This window comes from Hemibagrus wyckioides, linkage group LG17 (assembly GCF_019097595.1).
Source record: "Hemibagrus wyckioides isolate EC202008001 linkage group LG17, SWU_Hwy_1.0, whole genome shotgun sequence".
NCBI lineage: Eukaryota > Metazoa > Chordata > Actinopteri > Siluriformes > Bagridae > Hemibagrus > Hemibagrus wyckioides.
The window spans coordinates 12,025,808-12,039,935 of record NC_080726.1 but is presented as its reverse complement, the minus strand read 5'-3'; the positions used below and the strand labels follow the sequence as shown (position 1 = coordinate 12,039,935).

Below are 14,128 nucleotides of genomic sequence, written 5' to 3'. Positions count from 1 at the left end.
CACTGCATCAGCAGTGACATCTGCTGGACAAGACAACTCCAAATGTAGCATTATCAGTGCTAACAGATCTAACTAATTGCTGCTAAAACCCTGATAGTTACATCTAATATATTGCATCTAATCCAATTAGGCTGAGGATTTGTTTTCCAAATATAGACAATATTGCCAAAAGCAATATTAAATATAAAAACGCCTCTCCAAATCACTGAATTCAGGTGTTGTTGTTCAGGGTTCGTTCTTGGTCCCTTAGTTCCAGTGAAAGGAACTGTTAATGCTTCAGCATACCAAGACATTTTGGACAATTTCATGCTCCCAACTTTGTGGGAACAGTTTGGGGATGACCCCTTCCTGTTCCAACATGACTGCGCACCAGTGCACAAAGCAAGGTCCATAAAGACATCGATGAGAATGTGACTTGACCTGATCGAATTGTGCAATCTCTGCAGATTTTTCAGGTACACTTCCATGCTGTGAATATCTCATTCTATCACATCCTAAAGGTGTTCTACTGGATTTAGATCTGGTGTCCTAGGAGAGCACTTGAAGAAGACTGAACTCACTGTCATTTTCATGAAACCAGTTTGAGATTACTTTTACTGACATGGTACAATATCATGCAGTGTCATCATTAGATGTCAAAGCATTAGACGATGGGTAAATTGTGGCCATGAAAGGGATACACAAGCTGAGCAACAAAACTCAGATGTGGAATTCAAGCGATGATTGGATGGAATTGATGAACCCAAAGTGTGCCAAGGAAACATTCCTCACACCATTACACCATCTCAGCCTGGACTGCTGACCTCAGGCAGGGTGGGGGGACCATGGTTTCATGCAGCTGGCACCATCTATAACATCTGTGTGCCTCAGCAGAAACCGAGATTCATCAGACTAGGCTACATTTTTTGCAGTCTGCAACTATACAGGAGTGCCCACTATAGCATTGCTCCATTTCTATACTTTCTGTGCTAACATAACTAGGGAAGTGGTGGCTCACACAGTTAAGGCTCTGGATCATTGTTCGGGGGTTCGAGCCCCAGTACTGCCAAGCTACTTTGGGTTGGGCCCTTGTTGCTCCAGGGGCACCGTATCATGGCTGACCCCATATCCCTAATAAGCTGGGATATGCAAAAACCTTGGGGTGGTGGCTCAAGTGGTTAAGGCTCTGGGTTGTTGACTGAAAGATTGAAGGTTTGAGCCCCAGCACCACCAAGTTTCCACTGTTGGGCCCTTGAGCAAGGCCCTTAACCCTCTCTGCTCCAGGGGGGCTTATCATGGCTGGTCCTGTGAGCTGACCCCAACATCCAATGCTGGGATATGTGAAGAAAACTTTGCTGTGTGTTTTTCTTCTTCTAAATGGAAGCTGGCATGGTATTCTGCTGTTGTAGTCCACCTAAAGGACGGTCAGAAGTGGATATCTGAGTTACTGTGGCCTTTCTCCATTGTCCTCTCTCAACAACAAGGCGTTTCCATATGCAAAATGAAAATCCCAGGAGCTCAGCATTTACAGAAATACTCAAACCAGCTCGTTTGACAACAAAACTAGTCTAGACTCCAGATCAGTGGATGGCGGTAGTGCGCAGGAAGTTAGTTGCTAACCCCCGTTATAAAGTGAAGAAGAAGAAGAAAACGTCAACACAGCCGCATGTGCACCTCGATTAACGTTTCAAACTAGTCCGCTCGTTAAAGTGCGCTAGTAATTTTCTATGCAAGTGCAAGCTAAAACAGTAAAACAGCTGTAAAACGATGTCTCGCGTTTGTAAGAAAAAGCCCTCTGTGTGCACAGACGAGCCTCTCGGCAATGATGAAATATGCCACAAATTAGCAGTAACGCGGCACGCGCTGTCATCTTGTTATGGGCCACGTGGCAGATTAAAACAAATTCACAACAATGTCGGAGGACAGGTGCAGACCACATCCACCTCATCTGTCCTGATCAAATCGATCACTTTCTCAGAGCCGCTGCTCAAACTGACCGCTGCAGCCATCTTGGATCACACTGCGAGATTCAGCGACTGCGGTTTGTTTACAGGTAGATTTCACTTACTTACATTGCCAAAGGTTTTGGGACACCCTTCCAAATTCAGGTGTTGTTTTTCAGGGGTTAGGCTCGGTCCAGTGAAAGGAACTCTTAATGCTTCAGCATACCAAGACATTTTGGGCAATTTCATGCTCCCAACTTTGTGGGAACAGTTTGGGAATGACCCCTTCCTCTTCCAACATGAGTGCGCACCAGTGCACAAAGCAAGGTCCATAAAGACATGAATGAGTGAGTCTGGTGTGGAGGAACTTGACTGGCCTGCACAGAGTCCTGACCTCAACCTGATAGTACACCTCTGAGATGAATTAAAGAGGAGACTGCAAGCCAGCTCAAAACTGGGATGTCTGCTTTTACATGCACATGAATTTAATATGGAGTTGGCCTACCCTTTACAGCTATAAAGGCTTCAATTCTTTTGGGTTTAGGAGTGTGTTTTGGGGACTTTTTTTTGCGAGGTCTGGCTCGCAATCTCCACTCTAATTCATCCGGCTAAGGTCAGGACTCTTTATGGACCTTGCTTTGTGCACTGGTTTGCAGTCATGTTGGAACAGGAAGGGGTCATCACCAAACTATTCCCAAAGTTGGGAGCATGAAATTGTCCAAAATGTCTTGGTATACTGAAGCATTAAGAGTTCCTTTCACTGGAACTAAGGGAGCAAGCCCAATCCTTGAAAAACAACAGCTGAATTCAATGATTTGGAGGGGTGTCCCAAAACTTTTGGCAATATAGTGTATTATAGTGCTAAATCAGGTGAGGTAGGACTGACGATACATCAGTCTAATACTATCGGTAGCAGTATCTCTAAACAACTTTATCAGATCCTACTGATTCATAATCTTAAATAAAAATGTTCACTTCCTTGAGAAAGTGTTGCCTTTCTTTCACATGACTACTGCAGACGTTTACTCAAGATCTGTCTCAGTAATCATAAAGAATGTGCTGTCTATACTGACCATCCTTTCAGTACATGTACAATAGAAGAGTAATGATTTATAATCCCAAATTATAATCAGATGTCACAAAGATAACGATGATTTTGGTTCCTCTCGCGTTTCTAAATCATGTTGTTGCAGGTAGTTGTTTTCATTATCGCTGTCCCCTCTGGATTTCTCATTAGAGATCTAAATATAAATGTACATCCTGATTTCTGTAAAACTGCTTTGTGACCATCCTTTTTTTTAACTGCATGGGAAGCTTTCTTTCTGGTCAATAAACTCCAATAAAATATTGGACCTCCATTGCATACAGTTCCTTGCCTATAAGGAGCCAGCTAAACAACTAACATGTCTCAATACCAAAAATAAATACACTTTAATGTTTTACCCATTAATGCTTAGTTTACAGCTGTAAATAAGACAGGTCTAAGTGGTTAATGTGTTGTTTTCTAGTGATGAATTGCCATTTAATGTAATGAACTCGGAACAGCTGAGTACCAAATGTGATGCCGAGAGAATAAATGCACGCTTCTCAGGCCAGTCATCTTTAAACCTTGTCAACAATTGTTTAAGAACAAGCCATGTTGTCAGCTTCATAGCTGTATAAGCAATGAATATAAACTCATTGGAAAAATATACTTTTATAAAAGTTGGGGAAAATGTCTCATTCTGATTGCTAGCTATGGGACTAGAGAGGATCTGCTATAATAGCTGAACTGTTTAGAAAACTGAAGTTGCAGTACTATGGCCAAATTTTGTACAGTGATTGGCTCTGCTTAAGTGTCTTTTTCGTCCTGGGACCCCTATTCTAATTTATGAGGTAACATGATCAAGAAATCCAAGAGCTTGTTTTCTATTTCTAAATCCATCAACATATATAGTTGTTCAGAAACATGGTGTTTTTACAAATTGTTTCAATGATAGATTGGCCCATTCTTCAACAACAAAACATTCGTTATACACTATTTTGTAATGCCACTATTCCACTGTAAGGCCAAACACTATGACTTTCTTGTACATCTGTCTAGATTGAAGTGAAACTTTGCATAACCTTTCTCCCATTTTATTGATTTACAGGAGTCTTTTGCCTTGGCCTCATTGAAAATGCAAAGAGGTTGGGACTCGGACCTGCTGTGGCAAGTCGAGTGTATACATACTTGTTAGAAGAATGCAATAGATATCTCAGGGCAGATGACTGTGGCTGTAAGGTTCAGGTGGACTTCAGCAGTGTTCAAACACTCATCACTTTAGCTCATACTGCGGTCACTAGCAAACCAGCCTGCATGCTCAACTCTGATGAATCACAGCATATCGCCTCTCTGACTGTACAGGCCTTTCTTCAGTCTGTTCCTTCTGCTTCATCAAACGTCTTTGGAAGAACTCTGGTTGTGGCTGTAGAAGGACAGCCAGTGAGAGATTCTGCTGTTTTCCCTGGATTACTAGTCGAAGTGCCTCTTCTGCAGTCTGTGGAGCTGAAGAATCGTAGTCCAGGTCCCTATAAGATTGTGTTATTTGGCACATCTCTGTCAGGTGACTGCTCTGAAATTGGCGAAGCAGCTTTAGAGATCCAAGTCGGAATAAATCCAGAGATGGTCGTCTTGGAGCAGCTGTTGAAGCTGGGTGAGCGAGTGGTTCAGGACGGTGTAGGAGTGTTTGCATGTCAGAAGGTGATTCATCCAGTGCTGCAGCAGTACTTAAAGGAACGTGGACTGGTGGTCATCGAGCGACTCGGACTTGCCCTAATGGAACCAATTGCCCAAATGACAGGTCCAGGCCATTTTTGTCTTTTTTTTTTTTCTTGCTGCTTTTAAAATAAAAATAGTGAATTAAATTTTAAAGGCATGTCTCTGTAATAATATAATGTTTTATGTAACTAAAACATGCAGTATATAATACAGGTAAATAGAGTAATTTTTACCCAAAAATTAGATGTTAGAATTTTTTGCCTAATCTGTTTATTTAATTTTTGTAATAATAAAAGGATAAAGATACAGGAGAATAGATCTCCTGTTCTCCTGATAGAATAGATCCCCCCCACACACACTATACTATATCCTGAATTATACAAACCAAACATAAAACAAAACAAAAATAAATTTAAAAAAGTTAAATAAATAATTTAGAAAAATAAGAGAAAAAACAAAAATCTCAATTATGTACAGAAGAAACTTTTAAATCAGAGTTTAGAAACAAAAACAATATTCTTATTACTTTTTTAACCTTAACGCTTATTTTTGCAAATGAGGGTTTGGCTAATTAAATATAAATGCATTAGTGTGCTCAATAAGCCTGGAAATGTATTTATCTGATGTTAGAAATATATTTTTGTTCTGAATAGATTAGTCCAATGTGGTTTAAGGTGTTTCCACTTCAGATAATGTGGGTTGTATGGTTTATTACGGAAATAATGACACGTAAGGACATATATCAGAAAACGAGCCTTTTACGGATATGTGTCGATGTGGTTTGGTGAGTGGGTGGAGCTTAAACTTCAGAATTGTACGATTTCAGATCATGTAGTAAAAAAATAGAAAAAATAGTCCAAAAATTTTTGATGATTTTTTTGCTTTAATTGTATTTTATTTACAGCCAATTTTATAATGCCGTTAGACCAGTGTTTTCTAGGATACTTGGCGTTTAAGAACAGCTTTTTTTCTTGCTGCCTTTAAACCTGTAACCAAGCTTACAGCATAGCTTTAACCCATTTACAAGCAATTCACAGCTCTTCTGTGGGTTTCAGGTGCTCTGATTATGGCGTCTATCTGCTCTCCAGTCCCAGCCAAAGCATATGGACAGATCAGGGGACTCCATCTGCACCGCATTGGATCTAAAGAGCTTCTGCAGCTCCTTCCATCTGGAGAGGCATCCGTTAACACGATGGTGCTCTGTCACAGGAACGAAACGATGTTAGAGGAGCTCAAGGTTAATAAGCAACTAGAGTAAAGGAAATTCATTTTTAAGGCATCTTCTGAGAGTATTCAGATCCCCTAACCTTTTCCTTATTCTGCAATGTCTTAGCCTTTCTTTAAAATGAAACTCTTATTAATCTGCAAACTCTGCTATTAAACCTGCTCCATAATGGAAAAGTGCGAACAGAAGTCTTATGTAAATGTATTAAAAGTTACTGAGGAAGAAAATGAAGGAGTCTGAGAACTTTCTGAATGCACCATATGATTAAGTAAAGCACTGTATTAAGGTTTAATGGGTTTAGGGTTTGTTTCAGACACGCTCGTCTATTCAGCACTTTTGAGAGATCGCAGAAAAAAATAAGGTCTTGTGAAGGTAACATTTAGAATGCAGGTTGTGGTGGAAGGTTTACTGGCAGGCTGTAAATGAGAAACTGGAGAAAAGAGTAGGGTTTTTTAAATCCAACCTCTAGTATTGCAAAACCACAATGCAACTGATTTATACAGTACTTTTTTGCAAAACTGCTGCACGTGTGGCTGTTGTTTCCTTTTGCTTTTCTATTTTTTTTTTTCTAGGTTTATTTTGCCTTTTTCTGTATGGATCCATTTTGTGTGTCATGTATTTGAGCTTGAAAAATGGATGAAAAAATGTCCTACACCTCTACTCTCAGATAAATAACTAACTGGGTGTCTTTCTGTGGCCAAGTGTTTTTTGTTTTGGGTTTGTTTTTCATTGTACATTGCATTGTTTTGAAGGTAACGTGTCAGAGAGCCGAGCATGTGCTGCGACTGACCCTTAAGGAGCCTTGTGCACTAATTGGAGGAGGCTGTACAGAGACAGTGCTGTCTGCTTACATAAAATACACGGTGAGCACCTGACTGCATCTCACCATAGTTCTTCTGAACCTCTGACACAAGTGTTCCTCAAATAGCATTTCTTTTCCCATTTCTTCAGCTACTCCAAGTATTTCCATGTGTATATACACCGTATGTGATCTGTTATATTCCCCACAGGGTGAGCGTAAGGCCAGCGAAGCAGCCTCGTCACTAAAATGCTCACGTTCAGAGTTCCTCCTCGCTACGAAGGCATTCTGCTGCTCTCTGCAGTCTGTGGCACTTTCTTTAGACCACGATGACCAGCACTTCCTCATGGACTTGAGTCATGCTCATTGCTGGGTTACAGAAGAAGATGCATGCTCACCAACCACAACCATACACCCATGCAGCTGTGGTCTGGTAAAGGAAAGGGCTGATCTGGAGAAGATCTTTTTTAATATTCCTCTGAACACAGCACATCACTCCTTCTTGCCAGCACCCATCCAATCTGATGTTCAAGCCAGACTGTTGGACTCGTTCACTGCCAAGCTCAATGCCTTGAATGTTGCTGTAGAGACAGCTAATCTGGTGCTTGATACAAGGTATATTATTAGGGATGTGAATTAATAGGTTAAATATGTGTGTATATAAGTTTAATATTTGATATGAAGCTTGGCAAACAAGGTAATATTGTAGCCTGTAGTTCCTGTGTCTCAACATTAGATGGAGACATACATTTTGGTGGGTGTTAATTCCTGTTTTCCCAATTTTGCTATTCTGTGATTCAAAACTCTGTATTATAATATTATATAATATTTTATATTAATAGTATTTATATGTATTTATAGTAGTATTTATATATATGGACTTTATTTTATTATTTATTTCTTTTTTTTAATTATTATTTATTTAAATTATATACTGGCACAGTGTGTCTATTCAAAGGCCATGCCCAGTTGAGCTGCCTAAAAGCTTTTGTTTTACATAGTTGCATAAAACCTATGGGTGACTAATCTGACTGATACTTCTGCTACTGCAGTCAGCTGCAGAATTATTGGAGATATATATTGGAGATGGTGAGCTATATATACATATGCACCGATCAGGCATAGCATTATGACCACCTGTCTAATATTGTGTTGGTCCCCCTTTTGCTGCCAAAACAGCCCTGACCCGTCAAGGCATAGACTCTAGTAGATCAATGAAGGTGTGCTCTGGTATCTGCCACCAAGATGTTGGCACCAGATCCGACGTACAGGACTCAATGGATACTTTTGATAGATACTGACCACTGCAGACCAGGAACACCCCACAAGAGCTGCAGTTTTGGAGATGATCTGGACGTGTAGCCGTCACAGTTCGCCACTTAAACAAATCCATACAATTGCCCATTTCCTGCTTCTAACACATCAACTTTGAGGACAAAGTGTTCACTTGCTGCGTAATATATCCCACCCACTAACAGGTGCCATGATGAGGAGATCATCAGCGTTATTCACTGCTCATAATGTTATGCCTGATTGGTGTATGTATTTTACTTAACAGTGGGGATTGCCGTCTTATCCCTTTCTCTTTTTACATCAAACCAAAAAGCTCTATTTTTGTCTTATCTGACCATGGAACCCAGTCTCAGAGAAAGTCCTTAGTGTGCACTGAACACCAAATACTTAATGTAGTTAGATGAAAGAAACATTTTTATGACATTTATACAAAATAGTTACCTATGAAAGAGTGTTATTTGAAGGTCAGTAACATGAACAGAGAGCAAGGGGGGTGGGGGGGGATTGATTAGTGTGTAAGTGTGATGTCCTTCCTTAATAAATAATCCAACTGATGTGGATTAAGAGGAATAAAACACTTTGGAAAGTGCTTTTCATCAGGCTGCATCACTCTAGTCCATCGTTGATTATTTTCCTACATCAGCATGCCAATAAGCGTTGTATTCCACACACAGGGTTCTACTATGAATCTCTTTAATGGAATAATTCAGGTATATCCACACCCTGACAGCAGAAAATTGGATGCAGTATTTTCTACATTACAAAGCTTTGCATATACTAATTGCATGGAAGGCATCTGCATTTTTTCCCCCAGTTTATAATCTGCTGTTTGTACAAGCAATGAAAAAATCCCATACATAACTGTTATTAAGAAAGCACTGACAACACATGAAATAGCCTAAGCAAAGTTTCCTCATTTTATCATTATTTTGTAAATGTTTACAGAAAAAAAAAAATTCTGCACAGTAATACAGTTTCACATAGCAACACTAGACTTTCATACAATGAAGTGTGTGAGTATTTAGTATCATCTTGGTTAAATTCAGTCAGAACAGGGTCACAAAGTGCAGGTGTGTGCGCCTCGAGAAACTACAAGCTCCCTGTGGTTTCTCTTCCAAAGTCCTTATCAGACTACCAATCTGCCTCCACTTACTCTTTCTGCATTCTGTCAAAGGCATAGTCACCTTTTTTTTCTTTCAGGAGGAAGAAATTCTTCTGAATTGCTTCATTCTGTGTTCTAATGCAATAAGAGATGGAAGATTACGTTCTGTACAACTAATGCTATAGTTCTTTTTAGACATAATGAAACAGTGTGTCTTTTTATTAGAACATTCACATGAGCAGATTACCTCCTCCAATTACAGCCTGGAAAGACTTAACAATGCGAGTAAAGTATCTGTGCAATAAAGTAACGGAAAATAAAATAATGCGCAGGATTTTAATAGCGGCTTCCTTCCTCTCAACTAGCAAACGGTCACATAAACATGAAGTCTATTGAAGTCTTAACTCCTGATGACCCGTCATCCCATCAGTGGCCACTTTGCAACGTAATGGACTCTAAAAATCCCAGCTTCATTGTTTCATTCATTTCCTTATCAGTTTAACACCCACACCACTTTTACACCAAGTTACTAGTATGATGCCATAAGAAAAACTCCAGTACCATGTTCCACTGCCAATACATTTACAAACATAAATCTAAAGTAAACGTAAAAGAAATTTTATGCATAGGTTAAATGTCTTTGTCTGTATGTTTCATTGACTTTGATAAAACATTAATAAAAAACTGATCTACATCAGATAGGAGAGAGCATTTCTTCCTGATTAACTACACTTTATTGTGAAAGCTAACCATTGTTTGTAAATTTGTATTATTATCATTAGTAGTAGCACTAGTACTATAGTATTAATGTGTGAATTCTTATAAGCTCTTAAAGCTGAAATCAAATATAGTTCATGAAAACTAGAAAATTTGTTTTATTCAATAACATTTACTCAACTCTACTTCAACTCTAAATCATCAGAATGCATGCAATACCTACACTACAGACAATTTATAGATACTAATCAAGCTTCATTGCATAGCTTTGGTCTTAGGGAGGAAACTGAAGTACCAGGAGAAAACTCCCAAAGCACGAGGAGAACATGCACAAATCTCTGCACAAACGTCAAGGCAGACAGCCTAACCACCAAGCCATGGTGCCCCCAGTTGCACAAGATTACAAGGGCTAAATGGCACCACAATCATGGATTCTGGTCAGATATGATCGTCAGTTTCCATAGACAGGTTAGAGAAGGGCTGACACTTTGTGCACACCAACAGATGGGATACAGCCTACAAAGTGCCCCTATACTGTCTGTGTGTCTGATAACATTCCCAGTAACTGTAGGTAAAAGTACACTATATTGCCCAAAGTTTTGGGACCATCATTAAATTCAGGTGTTGTTTTTCAGGGCTTGGACTTGACCCCTTTAGTTCCAGTGAATGGAACTTTTAATGCTTCAGGATACCAAGACATTTTGGACAATTTCATGCTCCCTTGTTGTGTTGTGGGAACAGTTTGGGGATGTCTGCCTTTATATGGACATAAATTTAATATGGAGTTGGCCCACCATTTGCAGCTATAAGGGCTTCAACTCTTCTAGGAAACCTTTCCAAAAGCTTTAGGCATGTGTTTATGGACATTTTTGACCGTTCCTCTAGAAGTGCATTTGTGAGGTCAGGCACTGACGTTGGACGAAAAGGCCTGGCTCGCAGTATCCTCTCTAATTCATCCCAAAGGTGTTCTATCGGGTTGAGGTCAGGACTCTGTGCCAAACTCACTCATCCATGTCTTTATGGAGCTTGGTTGTACACTGGTGTACAGTCATGTTGGAACAGGAAGGGGTCATCCCCAAACTCTTCCCACAAAGTTGGGAGCATGAAATTGTCCAAAATGTCTTGGTATGCTGAAGCATTAAGAGTTCCTTTCACTGGAACTAAGGGGCCGAGCCCAACCCCTGAAAAACAACACCCGAATTCAATGATTTGGAGGGGTGTCCCAAAACTTTTGGCAATATTGTGTAGGTATAGCTAATAACCTGGAAACTGGACATGTCTTCCTAATTAATAGCCTAGTGAGGGGTAGGTCAAAATAACAGCGGAGATAAATAAATATACAGTGCTTTAACTGCTGCTTTGTACATTCATCTCTTTTAGAAAATTTAACTCGGACTCTGACAAATCAAAGTTGTTGTTTTTTAACATGACAGTTCCTAACGTCTTTCCATACAAAAACACGCATCGTCCCTCAGCTCCTCTTTGTCTTTCTGAACTAATTCAATTCAGCCATTGAAGGTTTTTTAAACGACTTTGGCGGAATCCCAATTGCTCCGTGTGTCATTCGTAGGCTCACTAGTTAGGATGTTACAGCTATTATTTCACCCACTGTGTAGGGCACTTCTATCGGGACTCTGCCTTTATTTACGCGATCGCTTCCAACCGCACGCGACTTCTTTGTGCGGCGAGCTAAAGCAGTGAGGGAGGGGGACCGGTCTCATTGTGGATTATCCAATCATCTCGTCTATAGGGTGTCGCGTCAAGAGCGGGTGTAACCAATCAGAGATGACGGCTGTCTCCCACCGCCAAGCTTGGGTGCAGAGTTCGGCACTCAGGAAGTAAAGCGAGGGCCCGAGGAGTTCGAGCTGTCCCTGTCAAACACAGCGAATTCTCCTTATCTAGATTTTATTATTTGCTCATTTTGGGGTTTTTTTTGTTTAGGATATTTCCACTCGAGGCTACGGACTACAGGTAATAAACGTTTGGATATATATTATTTTTTTAAATGGAGAATATGAATAGTGACAGAAGTTCAGGAGAGTCCCTGCAGGTTGCGTTTAAAGCACATCATGGACAGTGAAGTGCTTCAGTGCGCGTGCTTATCATAAACTCGCAGCTTGAGTGAACTTACTTTGTAATGTCTGTGTGTACTAATGATTCATTGTGGGTTGGGGGGAAAAATGCATTTTTGTGCAGTTTTGAATTAACGAGCACCACCTGCTATGGCTAATTTATATGATAGTGCTTGAGTTAGCAGCATCACTTTGCAAAGCTACAATTGCGTGCGGCTGTTGGGGTGTGTGTGTGTGTGTGTGTGTGTGTGTGGGTGGGTGTGGGAGAGAGAGGGACAGAGCAAGCTGGCTACAAGAAGTAGGGAAAAGGGGGTGGCTTTTTTTATAAAATAATGTCATATGTACAAGTGGGAAAGGATAAAGTTACTTCATAGGCTTTATTGTGTGAGTTAAACTAGTTTCGAGATGACCAACTCCGGATTCATGCGTTGTCCATTTTGTCCAGTGCGCAAAAGTCTGTGTATGTGAGCTTTATATATATATATGTTTTCTGTGTTATGGCTTTAGCTCTTGCATATACGACACGCAATACTGAAAGCAAACTTGCCTGCGCTCTTATTTCAGCCGGGCGTTGTTCTGTAAACTTTGCAATTTGCACATTTCCGCTCGTGTCTTGTGAACTGTGTATGGACACACGCACACCCACCCACACACCCACACACACACACACACGGGCATGTTGGCTAGAGTTTGCTTTTCTCATGTCCTGCAGCAGATGGTTCATTTCAGCGACTTGACCTTGAGGAAAGGCTCCATGCCAATATCTATATCTAACATCTATAACGTTTCGCACTATATTTATTCAGACGTGCTTCAGTAGGGACATTTTGTAGGTAAATACCAGCTGAGTCAATGCCAGGTCATAAATATCTTCCGCCCTTCCTCTTGCTTAAAACCTCAACATCAGTTTAAAAAAAAAAAACATCGATAAGGCATAACATTATGAGCACTGAGAGGTGATGTGAATAACACTGATGATCTCCTCATCATGGCACCTGTTAGTGGGTGGGATATATTAGGGGCAGCAAGTGAACATTTTGTCCTCAAAGCAAGTGGGCAAGCGTAAGGATTTGAGCGAGTTTGACGAAGGACCAAATTGTGATGGCTAAACGACTGGATCAGAGCATCTCCAAAACTGCAGCTCTTGTGGGGTGTTCCCGGTCTGCAGTGGTCAGTATCTATCAAAAGTGGTCCAAGGAAGGATGCACGTGTGATCTGATCCAACAGACGAGCTACTGTTGCTCAAATTGCTGAAGAAGTTAATGAAGGTTCTGATAGAAAGGTGTCAGAATACACAGTGCATCATGGACTGTTTTGGCAGCAAAAGGGGGACACAATATTAGACAGGTGGTCATAAATGCCTGATTGGTATATGTCAATATTGTGACCTGTCAGTAGATTACAGTATGATTATGTGTGCAGAATGACTATTTAAACCCATCTATTTATAAATAAATATTAATATATGAATTATAGAAATGTAATTTTGGTGAATTAAAACTATTTATGCTATTCAGTTATTACAGACAACAGCTGTTTTTCCCACTAGAGGCTTCTAACATGGTTAAATTCAATCCCCGAAGACTGAGTATCAAATCAGGACTTGGACATTGCGATTGATATCCAGTCAAATCCCATATATCGTTTTCAGAGACAATCCGACGTACAGGACACACAGAGCATAGAGCCGTCACCCCGTGACGTTTCTATGTAACATGATGACATATACAACATTGGGCAAACATTCATCTTTATTGCAAACAATGTCAATATATGATCTGTATCTGGTATCCAGTCTTCAAAGCCTTTATATTGTGTGCTACTGAATTTGGGAAAATGGGATGGGTGTATCACTAACACTCGTCATTCTCATTATAGAGCTCTTTAAGATTTGTTTATTATACTCGAGTGTTCTTATATATTCCAGTAATATGATGTACAGCATCTTACAAAAGTGAGTACACCCCTCTAATTTCAGCAAATATTTTAGTATATCTTCTTAACGGACAATACTATAGAAATGAAACTTGGATATATTTTAGAGTAGTCAATGTGTAGCTTGTATAGCAGTACAGATTTACTGTCGTCTAACAATAACTCAACACACAGCCATTATTGTCAAAATAGCTGGCAACAAAAGTGAGTACACCCTAAGTGATATCAACTGTACATCGTTTAACCATGCACATGTCCCATTCATCATGTTCATGTGTTTGTCAGCTTGATAGGACCATACAAATTTGTGTATCTTATATTAG

General features: G+C 40.0%; 2 protein-coding genes across 3 annotated transcripts in view; both read left to right on the top strand.

Annotated features, from left to right (window-relative positions):
- The first annotated feature begins 1,614 nt into the window (after window positions 1–1,614).
- Window positions 1,615–9,651, top strand: mkks (MKKS centrosomal shuttling protein). Its single transcript, XM_058412879.1, has 5 exons — window positions 1,615–2,032; window positions 4,055–4,744; window positions 5,718–5,899; window positions 6,640–6,750; window positions 6,898–9,651. Exons 1-5 carry the CDS (start codon window positions 1,747–1,749, stop codon window positions 7,324–7,326), a joined length of 1,698 nt encoding a protein of 565 aa, XP_058268862.1. The 5' UTR covers window positions 1,615–1,746; the 3' UTR covers window positions 7,327–9,651.
- Window positions 9,652–11,612: 1,961 nt separating this feature from the next.
- The window catches only part of tfdp2 (transcription factor Dp-2), a 40,063-nt gene continuing 37,547 nt past the window's right edge, over window positions 11,613–14,128 (top strand). For both annotated transcript variants that reach the window (XM_058413337.1, XM_058413336.1), the window contains exon 1: window positions 11,613–11,769. The gene's annotated coding sequence lies outside the window, so the exon portion shown is untranslated. The remainder of the gene's footprint in view (window positions 11,770–14,128) is intronic.